Consider the following 24,310-nt stretch of genomic DNA (forward strand, 5'->3'; position numbering starts at 1 on the left):
CACAAGGTTGCGCAACATATTTGAGCCCTTTCGTCTGAACTTAAACCAGTCCCATCGTTCAATCTGTGGGTGAATTAAGCTGGTCCAATTAGAGTTTGTAATGAATTAGAATAACAGTGTGCAGTAGCTTTACCAGCAGTGACAGCGAGAAGCTCTCAGATGCAGCTTCATGCTACAGGTGTGACCTGCAGGATGAAGGTGTGGTGTGCTGCACAGCAAATTTGTGATTTTATAAATAAAATTACCTTTTCTTGGTTTGACCTACAGACAGCAGCAGTGCAGCCTGGGGGATTTTCAGAGCTGGAATGTGAAGAATGTCAATAACGGAGCTTAGAAACTGTTAACAGGATTATACAGGCTGCTCTCTCTCTGTACTGTAACATGTGAACTCTGTGTTTAACCTGCGTTTGACTTTGCATAATGAACTGCTGGGTCAGTCTCTGGAGTTCACACAGAGCTGGATCTGCAGCTGGACCTCCGTCAGCTGTTTTCAGACACAACCTGCAGCAGATATCAGTGTGAGGCCATGTTTCTTAGTATTCAGCCTTAAGGTGTTATTTGTTTAACGGCTGTTTATTACAGAGGTCAGAAGATGTTGGTGGGGGCCTTTTTCTATCAGTTTTTCAAATTACAAATGAATAAATCAATTAACGGAACCCCAGTTTATAACAACACTAAAATGTATCTGCTAACTGTGGCGGTGATTGGTGATAGTGTATCCCAGTAAGAAAAATGCAACCAGAAATTGCTTAAAATCACAAAATATCCTGGAAATAATCTGTGCTGTTGCAATCTTTTTGGTGAAAGTAATGAACCTGAAACACTGCATCATTAAAAAAGAGACAGGAACCTGGAGTTAAAGTCAATTCTAGGCCAGCTGGTAAATGATCACTGTTTGTGTAAGTGCTGTCCTTAAAAAATGTGGGAACCCTGACATGTCCCTTGGGGTTCCACAGGGTTTAACCCTAGTGCCTCTGTTGTTTTATGAAATACATTTTTATTGTTATGCTGATGATATAAAAAATACACATATGATCTGTAATCATCTAATTAGATTCAAAATCTCACTTTATACGTTCAACAGGCCGAAGCGTGCTGAAGCAAAAAGCAGGCAGGGAGACAGTGTTGGCTGTATTTTAAGCTTAAATTGTGCAAGCTAGTAGGCTAACAATATACAAGAAAGAACAAAGAAATGGATGGGGAATAAAATGATGTGTGTGACAGAGGAGCTAACCAGCCATTAGCAGCTAGCTGGAGAAAGAGGGAGTGAGTGGAGCTTTGACAGTCACTAGAAGCACCTTTATTCCCCTTTAGGAGACTTTGCATGGGTACCTGTGTTGTTGTGCTAACGGCTGGTTAGCTCGGTTAGCTCCGACTACCGGCAGTCTGTATTCCATATGCTCGTCTTTACTCTTTAGCTTAACGTTTGTGTCTTAAAAATGTTGATTTAACAGTTCATATTTGTGTATTTTCTATATAGCATTTTGTTTTAGAAATGAATTATCTTGAGACTCACACAGTGGACGAGAGGGGGCTTTTTGTGCCCTGAGCAGTGCCTGTAGGTTGCTTCCCGACAGCTTTCACCAATCACATGAATATCTTAGTTTGGGGTTTGCGAGTCATGGTTTAAGTTAGAGCCAGAAAGTGCTGTATGTTTTTGTTTTTGTATTGGAAGAGTTTATTATTTGGTCTACTGGAGGATGGTGTACAGAGGGTCACGTGTGTACATATCCATGAATGTAAATTTACTGGTGCTGCGAGGAGTTCAAGCTCTGCATTTATTCAACTTGACACTCTAAAACAAAAAGCAATTAAAAGTGCAAAAAAGGTTACAGCCTGCCAATCACAGCCTGAGGTGAAGCTCTACCCGTTATCTGTCATTGCAGTCTGACAGTGAACATTTTCAATCTTTAGCTGAGTCTATCTGCGTTTCTGAGTACTTTTCTTACCTCCGGCTGTAACAGATAGGAGGGGACGTGTCCTCAGTCTGTCACCAGTGGAGATTATTTACTGGGAAAGTGTGAAAAAAGGAAACACAAGTTGTTCAGTCTTTGGAATTTTCCTTGAACGGCAACAGAGTGAGAGGGAGCTGCTTTAGTCTGTCAGACAAGCAGAGTCTCGCTCTGACCTGCACACAGTGCTGCAGGCAGGACACACACACACACACACACACACACACACACACACACACACACACACACACACATGCACAGTTTAGATTTTGTGATTAGCTTTTGATTGGGAATACGTTTGTTCAGGATTTTCCGTTCAGCCTCTCTTCAGTCAGACAGGGTCACGTGTCTCCTGACAAACCACATGTAAGACCTTTTTATTTCTGCAAGTCAACTGAAGACCAGAACAAAGCGGACAGAAACAACCTGACTGAACCAGTGAAAGCTTATGAAACCACAGACGGATTATTTACATCCTGATTTGCCAGACGTCAGGCAAATCACTCAATGAAAACCTTCCTCAGTATTTGCAGTGAAATTTAGTGAATGCACCAATTCTTAAAGGTTGCATATGTAAGATGAAGCATTTCACGTTATGTTTCTGTATAATCAGTGTATTGAGTGAACGGGTTGTTCCGTGTCTCTATGTAGGGATGAGGGTCAAAGGTTGTGACCTATATGCTCCCGAGTGCCTTCTCTCTCTGCTTCCCTACAGTGCCAACAGTGGGCAACACTAGCTAACATTAGTTTATAAATGGAGTCTGCTAACGTCTACAAAGGACCAACACCCACCACAACACAGAGTCCACAACACAGAGTCCAACACAGAGTCCTCACTTTTACACTACGTGCCACATTCACCCTTTCACACACATTCACACAGTGATCATCGAACAGAAACTAACATTCATACACATTCACACAGCAATTTGGGGTTCAGTATCTTGCTCAAGGATACTTCGACATGTGGCACCAGGAGCCGGGGATCGAACCCACAACCTTCTGATTGAGGAACGACCCGCCTCTGAGCCACAGCCACCCACTGCCGATGGGTGATTTGTAAACAGCTAACGGTCCAAATAAAATATAGGAACATTGCAGATAGTAACGTTATTCTAAATATGATTGTCAGTTATTTTACAGCGTTCAGTGTCTGTCACTGTTGGCCGACGCCCAGGATGATGCCACAGGACGCTGACTACAGTTCACTGAACAGCCACTGGTGGCGCTGTTAACAACGGTTCAGTTAAAGTTAGATATAGAAGCTTTAATCTTTAGTCTTTTTCCTTTGCTGGAAAGTTCATTTTGTGAGGTGGAGGGCTAACAGGTTTACTCTACGCCAGATAACAATATTTTAAGAGTGTGTTTTCTGCTAGCCGTCTTCTTCAAACACGTCTGCCGCTCAGGGAAGCGAACCAGTTTGACCGATCAGACGCCATCTCTCTTTTAATGTAACATGAAAGCAGTTAAAGTGAAACTGATTGTCTCAGTGAAGCTGAAACTTGCTGAGTGTGTGTTCAACAGGACGAGCGTTTCTCAGCTGGTTGAGACATTCCTGAGTGTGAGTGTGTGTGATACAGAGAGACAAGGCCACTGTGTTCCTGTCCTGGCATTTTGCAGGACAACATTATGTCTTTCTTAGTCTCAGTCCAACAGTTGAGTATAAATCCAGCCTATAGGTCCAGATCGGTTAAACCAGCATAGTTTAGCCTCTTGTGTTCCTGTCACATCATGTTTTGTGCCTCTGTGTAGAAATATCAATAAAAACACTTAACCACAGTTTAAAGTCGGACATTTTATCGAGTGCTCTCTGAGCACAACGATCAAAAGCTCTCATTGATTTTGTCGAGTGAATATTTTCAGCAGGACGTTCAGCCGCAGCTGCAGGCAAGGTGACTGCAGTTCAAACACTGAATCCATTGATTTCCATTTCATAGTTTTAAACACGAGCTTTAATGGATTGATGTTTTTATGGTTTTCAGTCGTTCAATCAAAACTCTTGTTTTTCTGTTTTCCTTTTAGCAGCACTTCAGAATCAAATCCACCTTTGTTTTGGCAGTCAGATCAGTCTCTGTAAATGCTGTGTCAATCAGAATTGATCTGATGATAAGAGTCGGGTTCAGATAGTTAGTTTCATTTATCTTCACTCACTGAGCTCCTCTAACAAATCTCTCTTTGAATCTCCACACTTTTGTTATCAGCAAACAGCAGCAACAAAACATTCAAGAGGAAGTCGTTTCTGTCCTCAGACAAAGATTGCTTGTAAGAAAAAGAAGCTTCACTCTCAAATCAGATCAGAAGTGACTTTACTAAAAGTACTAATATTGCAATGTAAAGTGGATCGACTCTTCACATCGACTGACGATTAAGTCGACTATTACGGGGCAGCCCTAGCAAAAGTACAAGTAAAAGTTCTGCATTGAAAATGTTACTCCGGGTGAAAGTATGTAAGTACAATCAGTGAAATGTAGTTAAAGTATATTCTAATATTACATATGATATCATTAGATCATTGTGACTAATGTAATAGCAGGATTTTAATGTAGTTTATTGAGGTGATTATACATTTTTCCATAATTTCCATTAATCCATTGATTGTTTGCTTTGTAAAAATACTGAGAAATGCCATCACAATTACCCAGAATCCAACAAATCCCACAGAGCAGTCTGTGCAGAGGCATCATCACTTTTGTCACATTGTCTTTATAATTTTGATGTCCTTTGTCCTATAATACTGGGTGAGTTGTGACGTCTGTTCTGTTTGATTGGTTGATGCCTTTATTCGCGGTGCAAAAGCTCAATAAAATCTGCCTCAATCTGCTGCAAAATATTCACTTTCTGTGTGAAAGTGCTGCAACAACAGTTATACTGACGTGCAAATGAATTGACCTTAAAACCTCCGGCTCGGTTTCTCTTTTTCTCTTCTTCCCTCCGTCAGCATCCTCTTCGGTCTGTCGCCTCTGCTGAGCCTGGTTACATTGTTAGCCCGGCTCCGGTTCTGGTGCCCAATCCAGCATTGCTCCCCATTAGACTGGAAACCTCCTGTGTCCAGCAGTCCAAGGCACCCGTGCTAGAGGTGTAAACAGTAATGTGGCAGTGTAGCAGCAACATGATTTGAAGGTAGAAATGTTACATAATGTTGCTTCTTCTTGTTGAAGACTCACACTCAGACCTGTTTCTGCTATGCCCGAGTTTTAATAACTTATAACTTTAAATGTTAAAAAGAATCAATAGGAGATTCAAGATAAAATGAGTCTACCTGAAGAGACGCTGTGATTTGGAAATCTCTCTTTGAGAATCCTAAATGATGATACAACTGATTCTCTTAAGCTTCACCAAATCACACAGATCTTTTCAGTTAAGATAAGTTTTAGTCGACCTGAAGTCTCTTTAGGTCTGTGTTTTTGTGTTTCTTTCTCTGAGAAGAACAGAAATCTGTCCGGTTGAAGGTCATGAGCAGGAACGCTCTCCATCTCCTCCTCTATTTTCTCATCCTCTCCTCTTTGATCTTTTATGAAGATTGATTTTGTCCCGCTGCTCTGTGAAGGAGCCGCTGCCTCACAGTCACTCTGTTCCTGTGGCTCCGACTGTACTTTCATTTAGAGCTTTTTCTTTACTCCCAGAGGGATTGCTCGCTTCCATGAGGGTCACATAAATAAAGATGACTAGTACAGAAAGAGAGATTCACAGGGTTTCTGCTCAGATATTCAGAACACAACTTGAGCTTCAAAACCAACCCGTCTTCTCAAGAAGAACAGAAGAGAGGTTGATTGTGCAAGCAGCTTTATTACGACCTCTAGCGGCGACCTCTAGTTGCCGTGGTAATTATGACTGGAGCGAGAAAGTCCGCATATGGAGGAGGTTGCAGTGGACATATGGGTCAAACAAACACAGTTGTACCCAGGAGACAGCTGCTCATGTCCCGTGTGAAACCAAAAGTAAACTTCGACTTCTTTTAAGATCTATGTTACGTGACTTACATAACCTGCTTATTTTAACACAAACATGACTTCTTTTGTTCTGTAAATGTAACCAAACTGTGACCGCTTCACAACTTTAACCATAACATAGTGTTACGTAACTTATTTTGTATTTAATTTAACCCAAACCACGATCTTCAAGCCTGACCAAGTACTTTATGTGCTTAAGGCAATGTTTGCGAATGTTTCAACTCTGGGACATGAACACACTCCAACCTCCTCCATTTATGGACTTTCCCACTCTTTATACTATGTCACCGGACTTCAACGGCACATCAAACGGGTCCAGAAATTACGCTAGTGGGGTACGTAAAGCATCATAGTTAGAAGGGTAGCGCCACCGACCAAGCTGCCATATTTGACAACTTGGGAATGAGAACACACTGATAATATAAATCAATCACCTTAACGATGGAGCTGTCCGATCAGAAAACAGAATATTTTTGTTACATTTTTGAAAGAAACTGACAAAACTTGGTCCTGATGATCAGGATGCAAGATCAGAAAACTCTCATGACATTTTGAATGAAAAACATAATGAACATAATGCTGTATGGAAGAAGACTAAAACTAGAGACTGAGACCAGAAACTCATCAGGAAACTGTTTACTGAGCTCATTAATCAACTGAGAAGTCGGCTCATTTCTCCATAAGACTGAATGATATATGTTTATACTGCAGCCAATGGAGCTCCCCCTGCTGGCCGTTATATAGAATGTAGGTTTAAGACACTTCCGCCTTGGCTTCCTTTACAGACCCGGAAGCTCTGTCCATTATATATACTGTCAATGGAAGCAGCATGACCCCTCGCGTCCATAAACAGCCCTTTCACATCAGGCTGCGGTTAGTTTGAGTTCAGACTCAGGTCTTCACGCTGTAGGTGTAACGAGGGTCCATCAGGCCATTCTTCTTCAGGCAGCTGATTGGACGACTCAGGCTGTCAACAAGTGGACAAACTGCCTCAGTGCAGAGGAACAACATGTTGACTGAGTGATAGTTATTATGGTGAACACTGAATGTGGTGTTAAAAAGCAGTCAGCAGCTCCTCACTTATTACAGCTAATTCAATAGTGACATACAGACACTGATCGGCCTCTGTGAGCACATAGCATTCCTCTGAGAGAGAGCGAGAGAGAGAGAGAGAGAGAGAGAGAGAGTCCTAAAGAACGTGAATGTTGCAATGGGAAAGGAAGAGGCGTGTGTCTGGGTGCAGGTACAAATGTGTGCGTTATCTCTTCCTCCATCTCTCGCAGGTTGTGAAACCAATAAATTCTTTTCTCCTCTCTGCGCTCTGACTGGCTGCTGCTGCGATTATGATCTGACAAACGTCCATAAGAATGAAAGAAACATCTAAATTCATAAAACAACAGACAGCAGCAAAATAAAAAAAAAGTTCTCCCTGAGCGCCAACAGAGTTCGTCCATTTGTCCCACACAGGAAGGAGAACTTACATCTAACAACTTATATGATGTTTAATAAAATGTGCTGTCAGAGAAGAACCTGTTGGATGTATTAGTGGTACATTTCGGTACTTTACTTGAGTATTTCCATTTTATGCCACTTTATCTGGGCTTTTTGGGGGTTGTCCAATTTCATGGCAGCTTTTCGGAAAGATGCTGATTTTCTTTTGCAATTAAATTGTGGGAGAAAATGCAAATGAGGCAACTTGTTCCAGTGGGAAAAAAATTGCTTGTAGTTTGGTGACGTATGGCTCAACGTTTTTGCTGAAACCTGTGGAACACAGGGACTGGTTGAATTGGCATTAATTGTTGCGATCACAACTTCCTGCAGGGACTATTTTATATGTATACTCCTCGAAACCGTTGTACAGCAACTACACGAACGCTTTGTTCTGAATGTTACTGTGGTTAGTTTGCAATAAGTTGATTCAGGTGCAAAACCTGTATCAATGTGCAATATACTAGATTATTATCTTTATCTCACTACTATTTAATTTCTGTAGGCACATACTGAGGAATACATTTACTTTGTATATATTAGCATATATTGTGTATATATTATATTACTATAAGGTACATCTTACTTTAAGTATATAGATACATATTATTCTATATATAGTGTTAGATAATGTAATATAACTTTTATTTCTATTTTATTCACTGTGTAAGTAGAACAACTTACCCCCCATCTTGAATTGGACCATTCTATATAATGAGTACTTTTGGTACTTCAAGTATATTTTGATTCTAATACTTTTACTTCTTTACTCTCTTTCTATACTTTTTACACTGAAGTGCTTTTAATCAAGTAAAAGATCTGAACAGTTTTGATCACTGCATGTAAGAGATGAATCAGCCCAGAACATCATCATGTGATCTGTAGTATTTTGTCTGTGTTCGTGTGTTCTGGCACCGTCTCTCTCTCCCATAGGAACCAAATACTCAACTTCATATGCAGTTTACAGACAACAGTAACTTAAAAGGTGACTCTTCTTTCTGATTTGTACATAATAGCCTGTATATCTTTACTCAGGCACCCCAGGGAAATAGAAATTCAGAACTCTGGCACCTATAGATTGATCATGTACAGTAAAGGGATTTAAGTCTTGTTATAGTGGATGGAGTGGTGCTGCAGCTCCATAGATTAGACTTGAGGGTTAAATAACATTTGTAAAATGATAGTAGAAACAGGTGCATATGATTCATTTCTAGATCCTGTCTGAAAACATGGTGTGTGTGTGTGTGTGTGTGTGTGTGTGTGTGTGTGTGTGTGTGTGTGTGTGTGTGTGTGTGTGTGTGTGTTGTGTGTGTGTTTGTTAAGCCTTGAATAAAGGTCAAACCCCAAAGCAGATAAGGCATTTCCAGTCAGAAACCTGCCCATGTGACTCGCAAACATCTTCTTATGAAAATTCATGTTTTTCATAGTTTCACTGTTTCATCTCTGTCATCAGTTTGTTTCACAACATAATAAGTAATGCACACATTTACTGCAGAATAGATTTGATTCTCATGGGTCAGGCTCAGGTCTCAGAAGTGAGATCTATCTTTTATGTATATTTAATATTTTATTAATGAGGCATCCTACTAATTAATAAATTGGTTATTTATTTTCTGATAATAATTTGTACTATATTAAAAAATGCAGTTAACTTTAGCCTGTAATTAACTATTCAAATGATTTATTTTATAAGCCGAAATTTAGGTTCAGGCTCGTATCAAATTTCTTTGTGCTCAGGTCGGGTCCAAGCTCAAACTCAGGCTGACTTAAGAGTTGTTGGAAGGTGGATTTTCTCTGTTTTGATGGAACTATGCTATCAGTTTCCCCCTGATTCCAGTCTTTGTGCTAAGCTAGGCAAACCATGTTTTGGGCCTGGATCTGTGCACTGATATAAAAGGTTGAACTGTTCCTTTAGACATGAAGCAAGCACCGAGAAAGAGAGAGAGAGAGAGAAAGAGAGAGAGAGAGAGAGAGAGAGAGAGGTGGACGAACTATTGACAGTGATAAACAAGTCAGTTTGACCCTGAAAGTTAGAACAGTTTGTCTAACCAAACACACACACACACACACACACACACACACACACACACACACACACACACACACACACACACACACACACACACTGTGTTCCAGCTGCTGGTTCAACAAGATCGGAGGATTTGGAAACTTTCCATTTCAGAAAAACAAAGCAAAACACTGACGAGAAGATTCACATCTCCTTCTTTTCTTTGCTGTGCACTCTAGCTGAGTCAGCAGGAACATGGAGGCAGAGGAGGGATGGATGAGAAGGATTTGAAAGATCCAGTTTCTTCACGTTCTCCCTCTGATTCATTTGTGGTTTCTCTCTCCGAGCTGTAACAGGGCGGTGTGAGGATCGTTGGCATGAGCCACACACAGCTACTTTAGGTCAAGTTCAAGTTGAAATGAATCTCCTAACAGGTATTGTGTGAGTACCACAGCCTGATATATCTGCTTCCTCTGTGCCGTACAGCTCCATTGTTGTCCAAAAGGTGTTAGAAACACATCAATGAGCTGCACTGTAGTTCATTTATACACCGTCCTGCTGCCACAAACACTCACTACAGCGCCCGGTGTGGATTCATCTGCCGCTGAAAATAGTCCACAAATGCTCTATTTCCTCCTCATACAGGAGGATAAATAACTACAGTTTCAAAATGAAACTTTATATTTGTGGTGTTTAAAAATGAAGAGATTGGAGCGGATAGACAGGAAGTGAGACAGGAAGTGAGAGACATAATGAATAAGTAACATGTTGGTTTGCATCTGAACAAAAGATTTAGTGACTATAAAAGATAAAAGATATAGAGGCTGGGTTTGAAATCAACGTACTGCCTGCTGCGTACTGAATGAATGATTACGTATGCCGACTGTTCACACTGGAGTATATTCAAACATACGTCATTACAACATTACCGTCCGGGCACTGAAGGCTACGTTTAATAAAAAGAATGAAGGTAAATATTAATATTATATTAATACCACAGTATTCTCTCAGGCTGCTGAGCTGAGCTGAGGAGGGTGGATGGTGCTTTCTCTGGCTGTAAGTTATCTTATAAAGTCTACCTAAAGCTCAACTAATCAGAATAAATACGTACAGTAGACAGAAATGTTGCTGCGTTGGCTGCAGGGGTCTGTGTAGCTGTGGGGGGGTCACAGGGGTCTGTGAGAGGCTGGTGAGAAGACCCTCCTGGCTGGCTCGCCAACTCCCAGAATTGGTATTTTTCTTGCTAATCTAGTATACATCCTGGCATTTGTCACATATACAAAATCCATATATTATACAGTTTATATAGTATACAGTATATGAAGTGATTTTGACCATCGACAATCTCAGTTTACTCTACTTCTGTCACAACACAAGCACAGATGACCTTTCTCAGGAAAATGGACCATATCAGTGGTACAGTAGTTTTTATTGCTGCCTGGAACTGTCATTCAGAGCTTCTGAAAAGTGAAGCAGTTGTGACAACAAACATCTGTCTTCTAATGAAAGATTGCAAAAGCATTTCTACATTTTCTCTGTCCTTTGTACATGTCAATGCGTCTCACACACACACACTCACACACACACACACACACACACACACACACACACACACACACACACACACACACACACACACACACACACACACACACACACACACACACTCACACACAGAGGGAGGATGGACTCTTTTCATGTGCAATGTGCCGTACAGCAGCCGAGGACGTCGTCCAAGAAACAATCTGACAAATCAGACCTGTTCCTGAACAAACAGCACACACAGTGTGTGTGTGTGTGTGTGTGTGTGTGTGTGTGTGTGTGTGTGTGCTTGTACATGGCTCTTTGTGAGGACCAGTGTCTGTACTTGCGTAAGTTGAACCTGTGAGTCGTCACTATCAGAGTCAGATTGAAGCTCATTCATTGAGGTTTATTATTCTTATTGTTAGAAGCAGTAGTGTTCATATTAACTGTAGTGAATGTTGTATAATAGTTACATATAACACACTCAATTTGTTATTCATGAGCAGTACATTACTATGGAACTGTGGTTGTGACACACAGAGGAGATTAAGGTACTTAAATCTTAGCGCCCGATTGCTGCAGACTCGTTCTGTGAGTCATAAATCAGACGTGAACACACTTTTTTAGACTCACTGTGACTCAAAAATCAGAGAAAAAAGACGAGCCTTTTTACATTTTGTTCAAAGTAATGACAGACAGTTACCAGTGTATGTCCAGAGTACCTTATGAGTGCGGTTATTATTGTAACCATGACAACGAAGGTTGCCTCACCCTTAACGAAGTAGTTATTTAACACAATGATTGTTTCCTGATCTTAACTAAGTTGAGTTTGTGTCGAAACCACTTAAATGTTAATCTGTAACGTCTCCTCATTGAACAGTGTATAAACTCTAGAGCTATGTTCTATATGGAGTCCAGTTGTGTTCTTACATTATACCAGATGTTTCCAACCTACGGGCAGAAATTACAGGTTTAATTTAATGTGAGAGAGTTTCAGTGAAGGAGGAGAGGAGAGAAAGAAGGGATGAAGATGTAGTGAGAGGATGTCAGGGAACTGGGGAGAATGGAGGAAGGAAGAAAGAAAGACAACACAGGGAGAAATGAGTGGGATTAAAAAACCTTTGAGTTCCCTGGAAAGCTTTTTATAAATAAAATGTATTATTATTATTATTATTATTTAGAAGTTTTATAGGTTTAAAAATGTTGTTCTTTTATATATTTACACTATAACTCCACACATTTAATATTTTCATTAAGAAAAGACAGAATGAGGGCTCAGGTTGTGTGTGTGTGTGTGTGTGTGTGTGTGTGTGTGTGCCAGATGTGGACCACTCCCCCTGAGGCTCTGACCAATGGGCTGCCTCCCCCAAAGTCAGCCAATCAGAGAGAGGCAGGGAAGTGCAGCTGTGTTGTCTTTGTGACATCACAGCGGGGAGCCGGCCAATAGGAATGCAGCCAGAGAAACTCACAGAGAGAAACAAGTTCAGACCATCAGTTCGTCAACTAATGATTTCCACTTTTCATCTGTCTCACAGTTCAGTCCTCCGCTGTATGACGGCCTCATGAGGGCGCCGGCGTGGCGGTGGACTTCTTCTCTGACAAGTTCAAACTGTCTCAGACTCACAGAAGTTAAATCTGTGTCAGGTGGCTTTAAATGGCGCAGTGTGTGGAGGACAAACCTGCTGGACGGGTGTGAGAAACACTGCAGGAGTTTTGTATCCGCTCGCTGACGTCACTTCAGAAGCGTCTCACCTCCTCGTGTCGATTTGGTCTTTCCCTTTAAGAGCCTCAGGAGGAAGTCGCTGGCTGAAACAAACTGAGCCTGTAGGGTTTCATTCCACACACATTCATTGATGGGCCCCGCAGCTGATGTTAAACTTGTTTAAACTTCTCTGAAATTGTGTCACACCTTCCTGCGCCTACTTTTAATATTTTATGTAATTACCTCTAATCTGGAAACTGTGTTACCTGATTTACCTGAACGCCTCCTGAATGGACGTCACCATGAAACCCGACACTGATCCTCCACTCCAGCATTTAACACTTTAGTCTTCACTTTAATCAAAGTAGGAAACAGGACATTTAAATGTTCAGTATATTTATTTCCCCCCTTCATATCTCTCAAATAACGTACTTCATTAATAAAAAATAGATTTGTTAAATTTATAAATCACTTTCCATGTGAAAATCAAAACATGTCAACACAATAAAAACTAAATAAAGCAATAATACAATAATAACACAAGATTAAAAGTAAGATTAAAAACAGAACAGATTAAACATATTAGAACTTAAGGATAAAACATAAAGAACATAATTGAAAAGACTTTAAATAAAAAAGAAGAATTAATAATTTATTGAAATGACTTCCTGCCATTGGAGTTTTACACAGAAACAAAAGACACAATAAAAAACTACCTACAACAAATGTTTTCTTTGTGATAATCTGTCTTTCAACAAATAATAATCAGTCTTTATTGATTCTACTGAATGACCCATTTTTCATTCTTTCTTTTCTTTCATATCCTATCAACTCACAGCAGAAATGTGTTCAACTGAAATGATATTGTCCACAAACAAAACTCACCAAAACAAAATGAAATTGAAAAATGAAATCTGTCAACACAACAGCACGAGGAGGCGTTGGTTCATTTGTTTAGTGAGTCAATGTTTGTATTGTAATACCTGTTCTGAGTCTCCTCAATCTTGCCCCTGACGAACGAAATTATCATTAATGATCATTAGTTTAATTAAAAACGTTAGTTTAAATTTGACTGAAAACTCATCGTGGAAACTGAAACTAAACCTCGATGTAAACTCTACAGTGTGGTTACAAATTATTTACTGTGACCCCACTTTATTGTTAACTCAGTACTTCACCAAACTGAACCAAAAACATTCAAATGCAGCTTCAGACTCACATTAGGAGAATATTTCCCATTCACTTCAATACAGCCAGGGTAAATGAGGAATTCGTACCATCTAGTGGGCATCAGAGGAACTGCGACTGAACACACTAGCTCTGACATCAATAATGACTGTCTGTCTGTCTGTCTGTCTGTCTGTCTGTCTGTCTGTCTGTCAGTGTGTCAGGGAATGAGTAACCAGCTGACGCTGTTGGGGACTCGTGATAACCACTATGAGAACATGGTGAGGATGTACTCAAACTGCTCCGTGGTCCTGGAGAACCTGGAGGTCACCTACACCCTGGAGCACCAGGACCTGTCCTTCCTCCAGGTTTGTCTCCAGTGCTGCTGTGTTTTTGTCTTTTTTGTGAGTGCCAAAGATAATTTCTTAAATCGTCCATCAGTTTTCAGATTGATCTCCTTCTTTCTGGCAGCCGCTGGTTCATTTCTATCAAACTTGCTGAACAATCTTTATTCTGTCAGAGAGACATTTCCCTCCTGTGGCCCTGCTTTCTCTCTTTGTGTTGCATTAGAGGATGCTCTGACATCCGTGAACTGATGCTCATCCGCCAAACAATGCTGACTTTGGATCTCTGTTACCAGAAAAGTCAAACCCGGAAGACAAAAATAAGCAAACATGGACGCTGTGAAAACAATCATGTGGGTTTTTCAAACAGTTGCTGTTAAGCAGGTCAGAGCGTCCTTCATCGTGTCACCCGAGGGAGTTCAAAGCAGCCTTGAATCACAGCTGCATGTCCAGCCAACTATAATATAAACTGTGCATATCAGCAGATTTCAAGGATTTTTGTTAATCGATCATTTAACATGTTAAAACGTCCACTGATCCCCCACTTAAATATTAAATATAGAGACTGTATGAATGTCTGTCCGTCCTGGGAGAGGGATCCCTCCTCTATTGCTCTCCCTGAGGAAAAGGGGTTTTTGTGAGGCAGTTTTTTGTTGATTGTACAGATCGTATGGTGTACAGATTATAACGCCTCCTGTCACTTTACAGTTCACTAATCAGCAATCAGAATCAGAATCAGAATTACTTTAATAATCCCAGGGGGAAATTACTTAAATTATTTAATTAATTACTCGTAAAGAACTGGCTAGTAAGTACAAAGTTATTTCTTAATTATGTGGACACCTACCAGAGACTAAATGGTAAAATATTGAAATCCAGTTATTAGTGTAGTTATTATGTATATGAAAAAGAAACTAGGTGGTGAAAGTATCCTACCCAAATAAATGATCAGTGCTACATACATACTTTACGTACATACTATATATGTTCATGGAAAGCCTCCTCGCTCCTCTAGATGCATTTTAGGAATTGAGACGTGCTTCAGGATGGAGATTGATTTCCAGGTCACAGGCAGGAGGATGGAGGAGTATGTTTTTGTGTACTTGCTAGGTAATAACTTCTTCTAATAATGATATTTTTATTACCATCTAGGTTCTCAGCAGAATAAATAAGGATTTGTGATAATTGGCTATATAAATAAAAATGGACTTGACCTGATTGTGCTGGTCACACTGGCCTCCAGACAGCAGGCACAGTTAATATATGTAATCCGGCACATTTTCAACAGCCATACATCATGAATCCAGGAAGGGAATCAATCTTGAGACTGACGGATTAAATGATAAGGAGGAATTTAAAAGATGTGGAGTTTGTTATTCCCCTTAAAGCGTACAAACAAATACCGATGATTACTTAGTGATCGCCATCTTCTCTTTCTTCAGTCCATCCAGGAAGTCGGCGGTTACGTTCTGATCGCCATGAACGAGGCGGCGAGCATCCCGTTGGTCAATCTGAGGCTGATCCGGGGCCAGAACCTCTACCAGAGCCGGTTCGCTCTGCTGGTGATGTCCAACTACAACAGAAACCACTCGTCTGCAACCCTCAACTACACCAGCGGCCTGAAACAGCTGCAGCTCAGCAGTCTGACGGGTACACTGTTAACAAACAATGAAATAATAATTAATAATCTTCATTTATTGTTGGTAATGCTGGTATTTATTTGAAATAATTTGTTAATAAATTATATATTGTATAATAGCTGATATGAGATGATAACAATTACACCCTGATTAATTATTAAACTATTTATTAGCAGTTTATTCTTGCACACAAATAACATTTGTTTGATAAATTATTTGTAAATCTTTACACAGAGATATTTGTTACACTGTTAATTGTTAATTGTTAATAATTAGTTCATAAACCGTCTATCAACATTATTTTGATGATTTTATAAAGTTAAAACTGATGATTATAACACCTTGTTGAATGGTTAATAATACAATATACAATATATAAACTAATTCTGTTTGTTAAATAACTATTGCCTGAAGTTTAATTAACTATCAATTTACTATTTAGTAAGGATGGTTATTATCAGTTCTCTCTTGGACTTGGACTCAACCGAGTCCAGAAATATGTTTTTTTTTTCTTCAAAGCAAAAACACTGATGAAGTGATTTAATTCAAAATCCACGGTAACAATGGTTACCAGGCGGTCAATCCGTTTGACGAAAACATTCCTTTTCATAGCTCTTGGACATGAACCTCTTTGGACTCTTGACTAGTGCTGGTCTTGCAGCACTGGTTGTTAAAGTGTAGTAATAGAGTAAAGTAATAAAGTGTTACCAAGTCAGCGGGTAGTTCAGGGGGCCTGAAAGTGCTCAGCGTTCCCAGCAAATGTACCATGCCGGGGTCGACCCTGCCTGCCTGGAGAGATCTCAGCGGCAGTTTGATGGTAAAGCGGAGTAATCCCAACTGGTTGAGAACCCCAGCTGATATATTACAGTTACTGTGTTTAAAGAGACAGAAAAATCTAGTTTCTTTATACTCTCGGAAGGTGATGGTGAGATTCCAGTAAATCCTGCATATTGGTTTGTGTGTCCCGTTATCTAGTGGCACCACCATTACTGCGGTGGCGCCTCGTAGGGACTGCAGCATTATGGGTAGTTGGTGTGACGTTAGGCAGTGGCAGTTATTGATGAAGGTTCCTTATATGGATGGAGAGCTCAGTGTTTTTACATATTAGTGAGACAATATCCAGAAATAAGGACAGTTGCATTTAATCATCACAGACCAGTTATATTAGTTACATTTCATGTTCCGTTTTTTTCCATAGGAATACAGGGTGATTTGATGTGAATGTGTTGGTCCTCTGCAGGGACTCTCTGTTTGTTCTATAGTCTCTTCATGAAGTTAAGGCTTGTATGTTGAAGAATGTCACTGCTGTTGGAGCAGCTGATAACTGCTCAGCTTCTTCCCTATTTCCTAGACATCGTTGTAAAAATGGCATTACACAGAAAGTAAAGAGAAAAGTAGAAAACTGTCCAGTTCTTAGAACAGCTTGCATTAAAACGTGCACATACTGTAGAGAGACGCCACCGCAGTGATGGACACTGGTTTACTTCCAGTACTTCCCCAGATTCATGTAGTGAAGTGTAGTATGAGTGGACGTGTTGGCTTTTAATATTGTTTAAATGTAGCCAGTTAGATGAAGTGGACCTTCAGTATGAATTATTACACTATTTACTGCTCTACCGGGAGCCCAATGATCCACAGAGGTCTCCTCCTCTCCAAAACAAACAGACCCGCTGATTAAAACCACTAAACACACTGAATAAAGCAGTTCCACCTTAAACACACTGAATAAAGCAGTTCCACCTTAAAAATCACTGCTTCTCCCACGCTGTTGGACAGACAAAGGACGTCCCGGAAGACTAGTGTATAATCACCTGAAAACCTGAGAATCATTGTGTTTTCGTTACCTTAGAATGAAACGTTTATATCTCTTCTGGTGGAGTCCGCCATGAACAGACAAACACTGGCTCTAGATAGGGGCTTTTCACGAGGGGTATTCACTGACTTAGAGCTGGACTTTGACGTGGAATTCATTGACTTGATGACTTAATTCTTGAACTCTGTAAACTGTATCATTCAGTATGCGTCTCCGTCATCTTCTTCTCACAGAGATCCTGAAAGGAGGGGTAAAGATGACCCACAATCCCTTGCTGTGTAACACTGAGACCATCCAGTGGTGGGACATCCTGGACAAAGACAGCAATCCCAGCATGCTTTTCAAGATGGAAAACGTAACAACACGTAAATGTATGTAGAAAATAAAGATAAAGATGAAGTTTACTGAGGAGGCTGTGATCTGCTGAATATATTAATGAGTGTGTGTGTGTGTGTGTGTGTGTGTGTGTGTGTGTGTGTGTGTGTGTGTGTGTGTTTTCCAGGTGAGAAGTGTGATCCGGGGTGTGTTAATGGTTCGTGTTGGGCAGCAGGACCGGAACACTGCCAGAGATGTAAACACACACTCGCTCAAATACACACCTCATCAATCACCGTCACACATTTCAAACTCTTTCATGTATTGATCTTCACACTGCAGGCGCCCAATTCTGATCTATAACAGGGTTCGCACATGTCCTGGAAAACCTGGAAATTCAGAGACTAGTTTTCCAGTCATGGAAACGCCCTGAAATTGAATAAAAATGACCTTGTTGTCCTGGAACATTTTAGGTGCAGTTTATCCTGTGCTGTGGCCAAATTAATGTTACTGCCAGAGGAAAGCTGTAGTCATTTTACCTTTTTCACAACAGCCATTTTTACATGAAACAGTAGGGTAAACACAGGCATTATTGTTTACGGTTCTGTTCCATCCAGGTGACTGTAAAAGCTCTGCTACACTAAATGGAACAGAGCCTTTGTTCATTTTATTGATAACACCTGTGTTTACTCTACTGCTTCATGTCAAAATGGTGTGAAAAAGGTCTGTTTAGAGAGTGAAAAAATCGGCTGTGATAAGAACAGCTAATGGACTATCTCAAAAACGATGACCCCCATTTTGTCAAGAAAAAAACCCTGCTCAGATCTGTTTATGTGACATAAAAAATCTGACCCGTATATGATTTAGGATCTCGTATGAAAGTGGCCCAAATCAGAACAACAATAAATAATAAATAAAACATTCTTATCATTCTTGTTGATGAGCTGCACTCCCTCTCTGTGTCTCCACCAGTCACCAAGCTGCAGTGTGCCGAGCAGTGCAGCAGAAGGTGTCGGGGTCCAAAACCCATCGACTGCTGTAATGAACACTGTGCTGCTGGCTGCACCGGACCTCGAGCCACCGATTGCCTGGTCAGTTTGTGTGCTACAGCACTACCACATCATCCCAATACAGCGCTACTGCCCTTAAAGTGTGTTAGTTACAAATGTCTGGGACACAAAATGGCAAAATTAAATAAATACAGGATCTGCACCATAAGCCATCGTTGGAAACAGTTTTTAAAAAGGTCAGCTACCTTCAAAAAGTCAGTGTCCAGAGTCCATCCATAACAGTAAACGTTTGTGGTTGAGTTATGCTTCATTTATTATCCACTATTCATATAAATAAAGTTGGTTTCAAAGAGTAAATCAACTGTCTCTCTGCTCTCCAGGCCTGCAGAGATTTTAATGATGACGGAACCTGTAAAGACGCTTGTCCTGCTTTGACAATCTACGACCCCAAAACCCACCAGGTGGTCAACAATCCCAAAGCCAAGTTCACCTTCGGAGCGACCTGCGTCAAGGCCTGCCCATGTATGGACCTCAAACCCTCTGTTTTATTGAGCTCTGCCCAGTAATTCATTCTAAAATAACATGACAAGGAAAATAATATATGAGCATATGAGCTATACTGCAAGTATAGTGCAGTTCTTTTTTTAACGTTTGGTATAAACTAATACAATTCTGCTTTGTACTTGAAAACAAATATAGATTACTACGTGGTGACAGGTGGATCATGTGTCCGCACCTGCAGCGCTGGAATGCACGAGGTGGCGGAAAACGGGGTCCAACGCTGCAAAGCCTGCGACGGGCCCTGTCCTAAAGGTAGAGAGAGGAAGATAGAGAGAGACCTGAATACTAAACAAATGACCTGACAGAGTCTTTCCCTTCCTGCAGTCTGTGACGGAGTCGGGGTTGGCGCTCTGACCAACACCATAGCCGTCAACGCCTCCAACATTGAATCCTTCAGGAACTGCACGAAGATCAGCGGGGCCATCTACCTCATTGAAACCTCCTTTACTGGGTGAGAAACTCTTCACTGTCTCGCTTGAAAGCAACAACATGTAAGGTTGGGTATTTTTTCGCGATTTGGCGACCCCAGTTTCAGAGTGCAATAGATGAGAGCAGGCATATGTCCAGTTATGTCTTCAGGACAACCTCGTCCCCTTTTGGGTGAAACAAGCGCTGTAAAAGTGTCTAAAAGCTTCTGTGACACATTTTACACATCAAACAATAAGTGAAGGCCAATAAAAGAAGAGATCTGTGTCTTCTGGATTAAAATTAAAGACACAGAAAAATGCAGGAAAAACGCAGAACATTTTTTAACTTTAATAAAGGTTTCGCAGTCAGTGTGTAACATGATTGACACAATGCAAGGCCGTCATATTTATTTTTAAATGTGCGTCAATTGTGGATGAAAAATACAGACTTGGTGTGCAATGGCCTTTTGCTTTTCCAGGGACGCGCACTACAAAATCCCCCCCATGGACCCGGCTAAACTGGAGTACTTCAGGACAGTGAAGGAAATCTCAGGTAGGTCAAAGGTCATCTCTATCCACCATTGTGAGAACTGATTGCTGATACAGAACCAGTGACTGACCTGTCGGTTCAAATGATAGTTGATCTCAGTGAACAGCAGATACAACAGTAAGTGTGTGTGTGTGTGTGTGTGTGTGTGTGTGTGTGTGTGGTCCAGGTTTCCTGATGATCCAGTTCTGGCCGGAGAATCTGACCTCTCTTTCAGTGTTTGAGAACCTGGAGACTATCAGAGGAAGAACAACACACGTGTAAGTCTGAATTTATCAAACCTGTGTTAATGACCTCAGTGGTCAGAAATTATGGAAAGGGAATATTTGAGATTTTATATCTATATTTCTCAGTGACGGATTATAAAATGATGGTCTGGCAGTGAGTTTTTGGTGCATGTCTGACCTCATGAATCACATCCTGTGCTTGGTTGCGGAGAGTCGCTAAATCACAGTTAATCTATCACATCAGGTCAGCTCTTATTCTGTCCAAAATTTTACAAGCTGCTTTTCACAGATTAACTGAAGCTAGTGGCGGCAGAATTTACATTTAAAAACACTGAGTAACAAAACAATCTAAACTCAGACGTCCATTTACTAGTTTATTTTGCATCAGTGGGTTTCAGATGGGGATGACATTAACAGATGTGTCTTTATACACACACATACATTGCTGCTGTAATTAAAGGTATGTTTTCATTAGTGCATAATCACCTGAAAATAAGAATCCTTTTTATCTGTAGAGGGAGCAGGTCCTCTATTGGTGTAGTCTGCCAGGTTTCTACAGTAGTCCAGAACAGGCAAACTAAACACTGGCCCTAGATGCATGCATTTCGTGGCCACAGTTGCAATCTGTAACTACACCTCTAAATGCCATTAAATGCTACACACTGGTCCTTTAAACATGGTAGACCTTAATATAGACCAGATCCTCTCTGTGGCCGAGCAGATGCAGATGCTATTATATTTATATTAAGTGGAAAATATTTGATATCCATTCAGTGTTATTTGTCTCGTGGCAGAATGGACGAAGACTTTGACAAAGGTTCACATCCTGAGTCTGCCATGTTGTTAAAAACTAAAACCACTATCTTTCTTGAACCTTAACCAAGTGCAGAATCTCTGAAGACAAATAAATATCATCATAATAATTTTTTTCTATTAGTTGCCACTAATAGAAAAACTAATTTAATACGATTTCAATGATGGATGATGAGTAACGTTAATAGTTACTGACTAATTAACTGGCTACAAACCAGCTCCTTTCCCGCTTTATGCCTCTCCCTTTCTTACCTGAACCCACTGTGTCTTGTTGCCAACTCACCCAGCTCTGGTTAAAGTGAAGAGCTGAAAACATCAGATCTGTGTGGAGTTACAGTAAATCACCTGACCTCTGTCAGTTTCGTTGCCCACTCTCCCTGCTGTGGTTCCGGTGCTCATTCTCCTCTGCTAGTAGTGTAATCAAACCTCCCCCATCCTTCGAACTCCCAGTAGGCAGCTAATAGGACCAGGAAGTTGCTAATGATAGTTAGTACTATTAGCACATGCAGCAAACACTTCCTGTGTTAAGAGAAGAGAAAAGGCACAGCTCCTGAACAGAGTTTGCTGAAAAGAGATAAAGATTATGGAAGTGTCCTCTGACCTCTGTAAACCAGAAACAAACCTTTGTCATGAGCTGAATATTAAATATCGTTTATTAACCTCCACATTATATCTTTCCTCTCCAGTCAGCACAGTTTGGTTGTGGTGAAGGCGAAGCACCTTCGCTGGCTGGGTCTGCGCTCTCTGAAGGAGGTAAGTGCCGGGCAGGTGATAATAAAGGACAACTCTCAGCTCTGCTACACCGGGCACGACCAGTGGACCCGCCTCTTCAGATCCAGTGACCAGAAAATCAGCATGCGCAACAACGCCCCACCAGACGTGTGCAGTGAGTTTCTGGATGTGTGTCGGGGTCACTGCTGTCATCTGTGTTTGTGAATGAAGTGAAAGAAATAAGAAAACCTTCTTGTCTCCCTCAGAACAACAGAATCAAACCTGCGACACAGAGTGCACAGATGAGGGCTGCTGGGGTCCAGGTCCCACCATGTGTGTCTCCTGTCAGCATTTCGACCGAAGGGGGCGCTGTGTGGGGTTCTGTAACCTGCTGCAGGGGTGAGACAGTGCTGGGACATGAACCGTGCTCACACACACGTGTTGATGTTCAGTTTTTAAAGATGCACAAGATTACTCAGTTAGACACGGCAGGTTGAAATTTGTAAATAATAATATAATGTTTATATACATTACTTTATACTTTTAATTACATCCTTGTGTAGGCAAGAAGCCCTGAGGAATTTGTGTGTGAGGATTGAAATGTTTAGCCACTAGGGGGCAGATTAGGGCCAAATCATCCCTAGCCACAACTGTAATTTCTTAACTCAAAACAAAATATTTTGTACAACAGCCACCACACTAAAGCACCAGTATCTTAGACCAATGGAATGGAATAAAACTCACCAAAACCGTCTTTGTTAGTGTCTCCAACAATCACCAACTCTGGTTTGGTGGAAATAAATCCTTAAAGGCACACTATGCAAGAGTTTTACCTTAATATAACCGCTTCTAAGTCATTTTGATGGTAAATGAACTCGTAGTATAGCGAATCATACCGAAAGCAAAGCAGGAGAGGGACGCCGTTGGCAGAACCTGCAATGCAAGTCTGAAGGTGAAATCCCGTGAGAATCACGAATTGCTTTACAGCGCGATGCCACGTACATCAGCGACATAAGAAGCAGCCTCAATGGAAGACACTAGCAGGCATTCACTCAGACGTTACCTGGTCAGTAGACATCTTCGGAGTCTATCTTTGCCTGTTCGATGTCCGACACGGAGGGGATCAGGCCATGAGTGCAGAGACGCAGAGCCGTATATAGAGACGGCTCTGGTAAGTGGTATTTACGACAGTTAACGTTAAATACAAGTACTCCGCAGCGACTCTAGGGGTAGCTGTTTGACAAAACCGGAAAACTGCATAGTATGCCTCTAATTCACCGACGTAGATGATAAAAACAGCAGTTTCAGTCTATGGAAACAAACCAAACAAACTAAGGGAGTGAGACACCATGTGACACTTACATGGAGAATAGTTGTTAGCTGATATATTTAAATGTTTAAACCTCATATAACCTTGTAAGAATCGTTGTATTACTACTTTTGCTTAAGTGAAAGATCTGAATACTTCTTTCCTCACTGGATATTAGAAATAGTCTCTGTGGGCTTCCATCCTGACTCCTGATGTTTTTTTATGCAGAGAGCCCAGAGAGGTGCAGGTGAACAGCAGCTGTGTCGAGTGTCACCCAGAGTGTCTCCTAAAGACCGGGATCCCAACCTGCCACGGACCGGTGAGTTCAACTGCTGCTGCTGTCTGCTGAGGTTAATTTAAATCTAGTATGAGAAACTACGATGGCCGCAAATGTCCATATCTACAGCCAGTGTTTGGTTTGTCCGTTCTGGGCTACTGTAGAAATATTGAGTCCTCCATGTTGAACGGACAAACCAAACGCTGGCTCTAGATAGTGCATTTTGCGTTTTTGTGGCCACTGTGGTTTCTCCTTTTCGCTTGGAAGGCGTGGGTGAAGCCACGAAGTTGCAATCTGTAACTACACTACTAGATGCTGCTGGACCTTTAAGAACTGACCAAATGTTATATCATCCCTCCTCCGTCTCCACCTGCAGGGTCCAGACCAGTGTTCCCAGTGCACCCATTTTAAAGACGGCCCCCACTGCGTGCCGCACTGTCCCCATGGTATGCTGGGAGATGGAGATACGCTGATCTGGAAATACCCTGACAGCACAGGCCAGTGCCAGTCCTGTCACAAGAACTGCACCCAGGGGTGAGACACAT

The 24,310-nt window shown here is 41.1% G+C and overlaps 1 protein-coding gene across 1 annotated transcript in view; it reads left to right on the forward strand.

Annotated features, from left to right (window-relative positions):
• LOC127355198 (melanoma receptor tyrosine-protein kinase) overlaps window positions 1-24,310 on the forward strand; it is a 43,227-nt gene that overhangs the window by 5,647 nt on the left and 13,270 nt on the right. Inside the window, exons 2-15 of the mRNA XM_051385820.1 lie at window positions 14,008-14,159; window positions 15,578-15,785; window positions 17,822-17,959; window positions 18,091-18,159; window positions 18,876-18,994; window positions 19,294-19,435; window positions 19,613-19,726; window positions 19,799-19,925; window positions 20,361-20,434; window positions 20,598-20,688; window positions 22,155-22,354; window positions 22,446-22,578; window positions 23,717-23,807; window positions 24,142-24,299. Coding sequence (XP_051241780.1) covers window positions 14,008-14,159; window positions 15,578-15,785; window positions 17,822-17,959; window positions 18,091-18,159; window positions 18,876-18,994; window positions 19,294-19,435; window positions 19,613-19,726; window positions 19,799-19,925; window positions 20,361-20,434; window positions 20,598-20,688; window positions 22,155-22,354; window positions 22,446-22,578; window positions 23,717-23,807; window positions 24,142-24,299 — 1,816 coding nt within the window. The remainder of the gene's footprint in view (window positions 1-14,007; window positions 14,160-15,577; window positions 15,786-17,821; window positions 17,960-18,090; window positions 18,160-18,875; window positions 18,995-19,293; window positions 19,436-19,612; window positions 19,727-19,798; window positions 19,926-20,360; window positions 20,435-20,597; window positions 20,689-22,154; window positions 22,355-22,445; window positions 22,579-23,716; window positions 23,808-24,141; window positions 24,300-24,310) is intronic.

This window comes from Dicentrarchus labrax, unplaced genomic scaffold (assembly GCF_905237075.1).
Source record: "Dicentrarchus labrax unplaced genomic scaffold, dlabrax2021, whole genome shotgun sequence".
Lineage (NCBI taxonomy): Eukaryota > Metazoa > Chordata > Actinopteri > Moronidae > Dicentrarchus > Dicentrarchus labrax.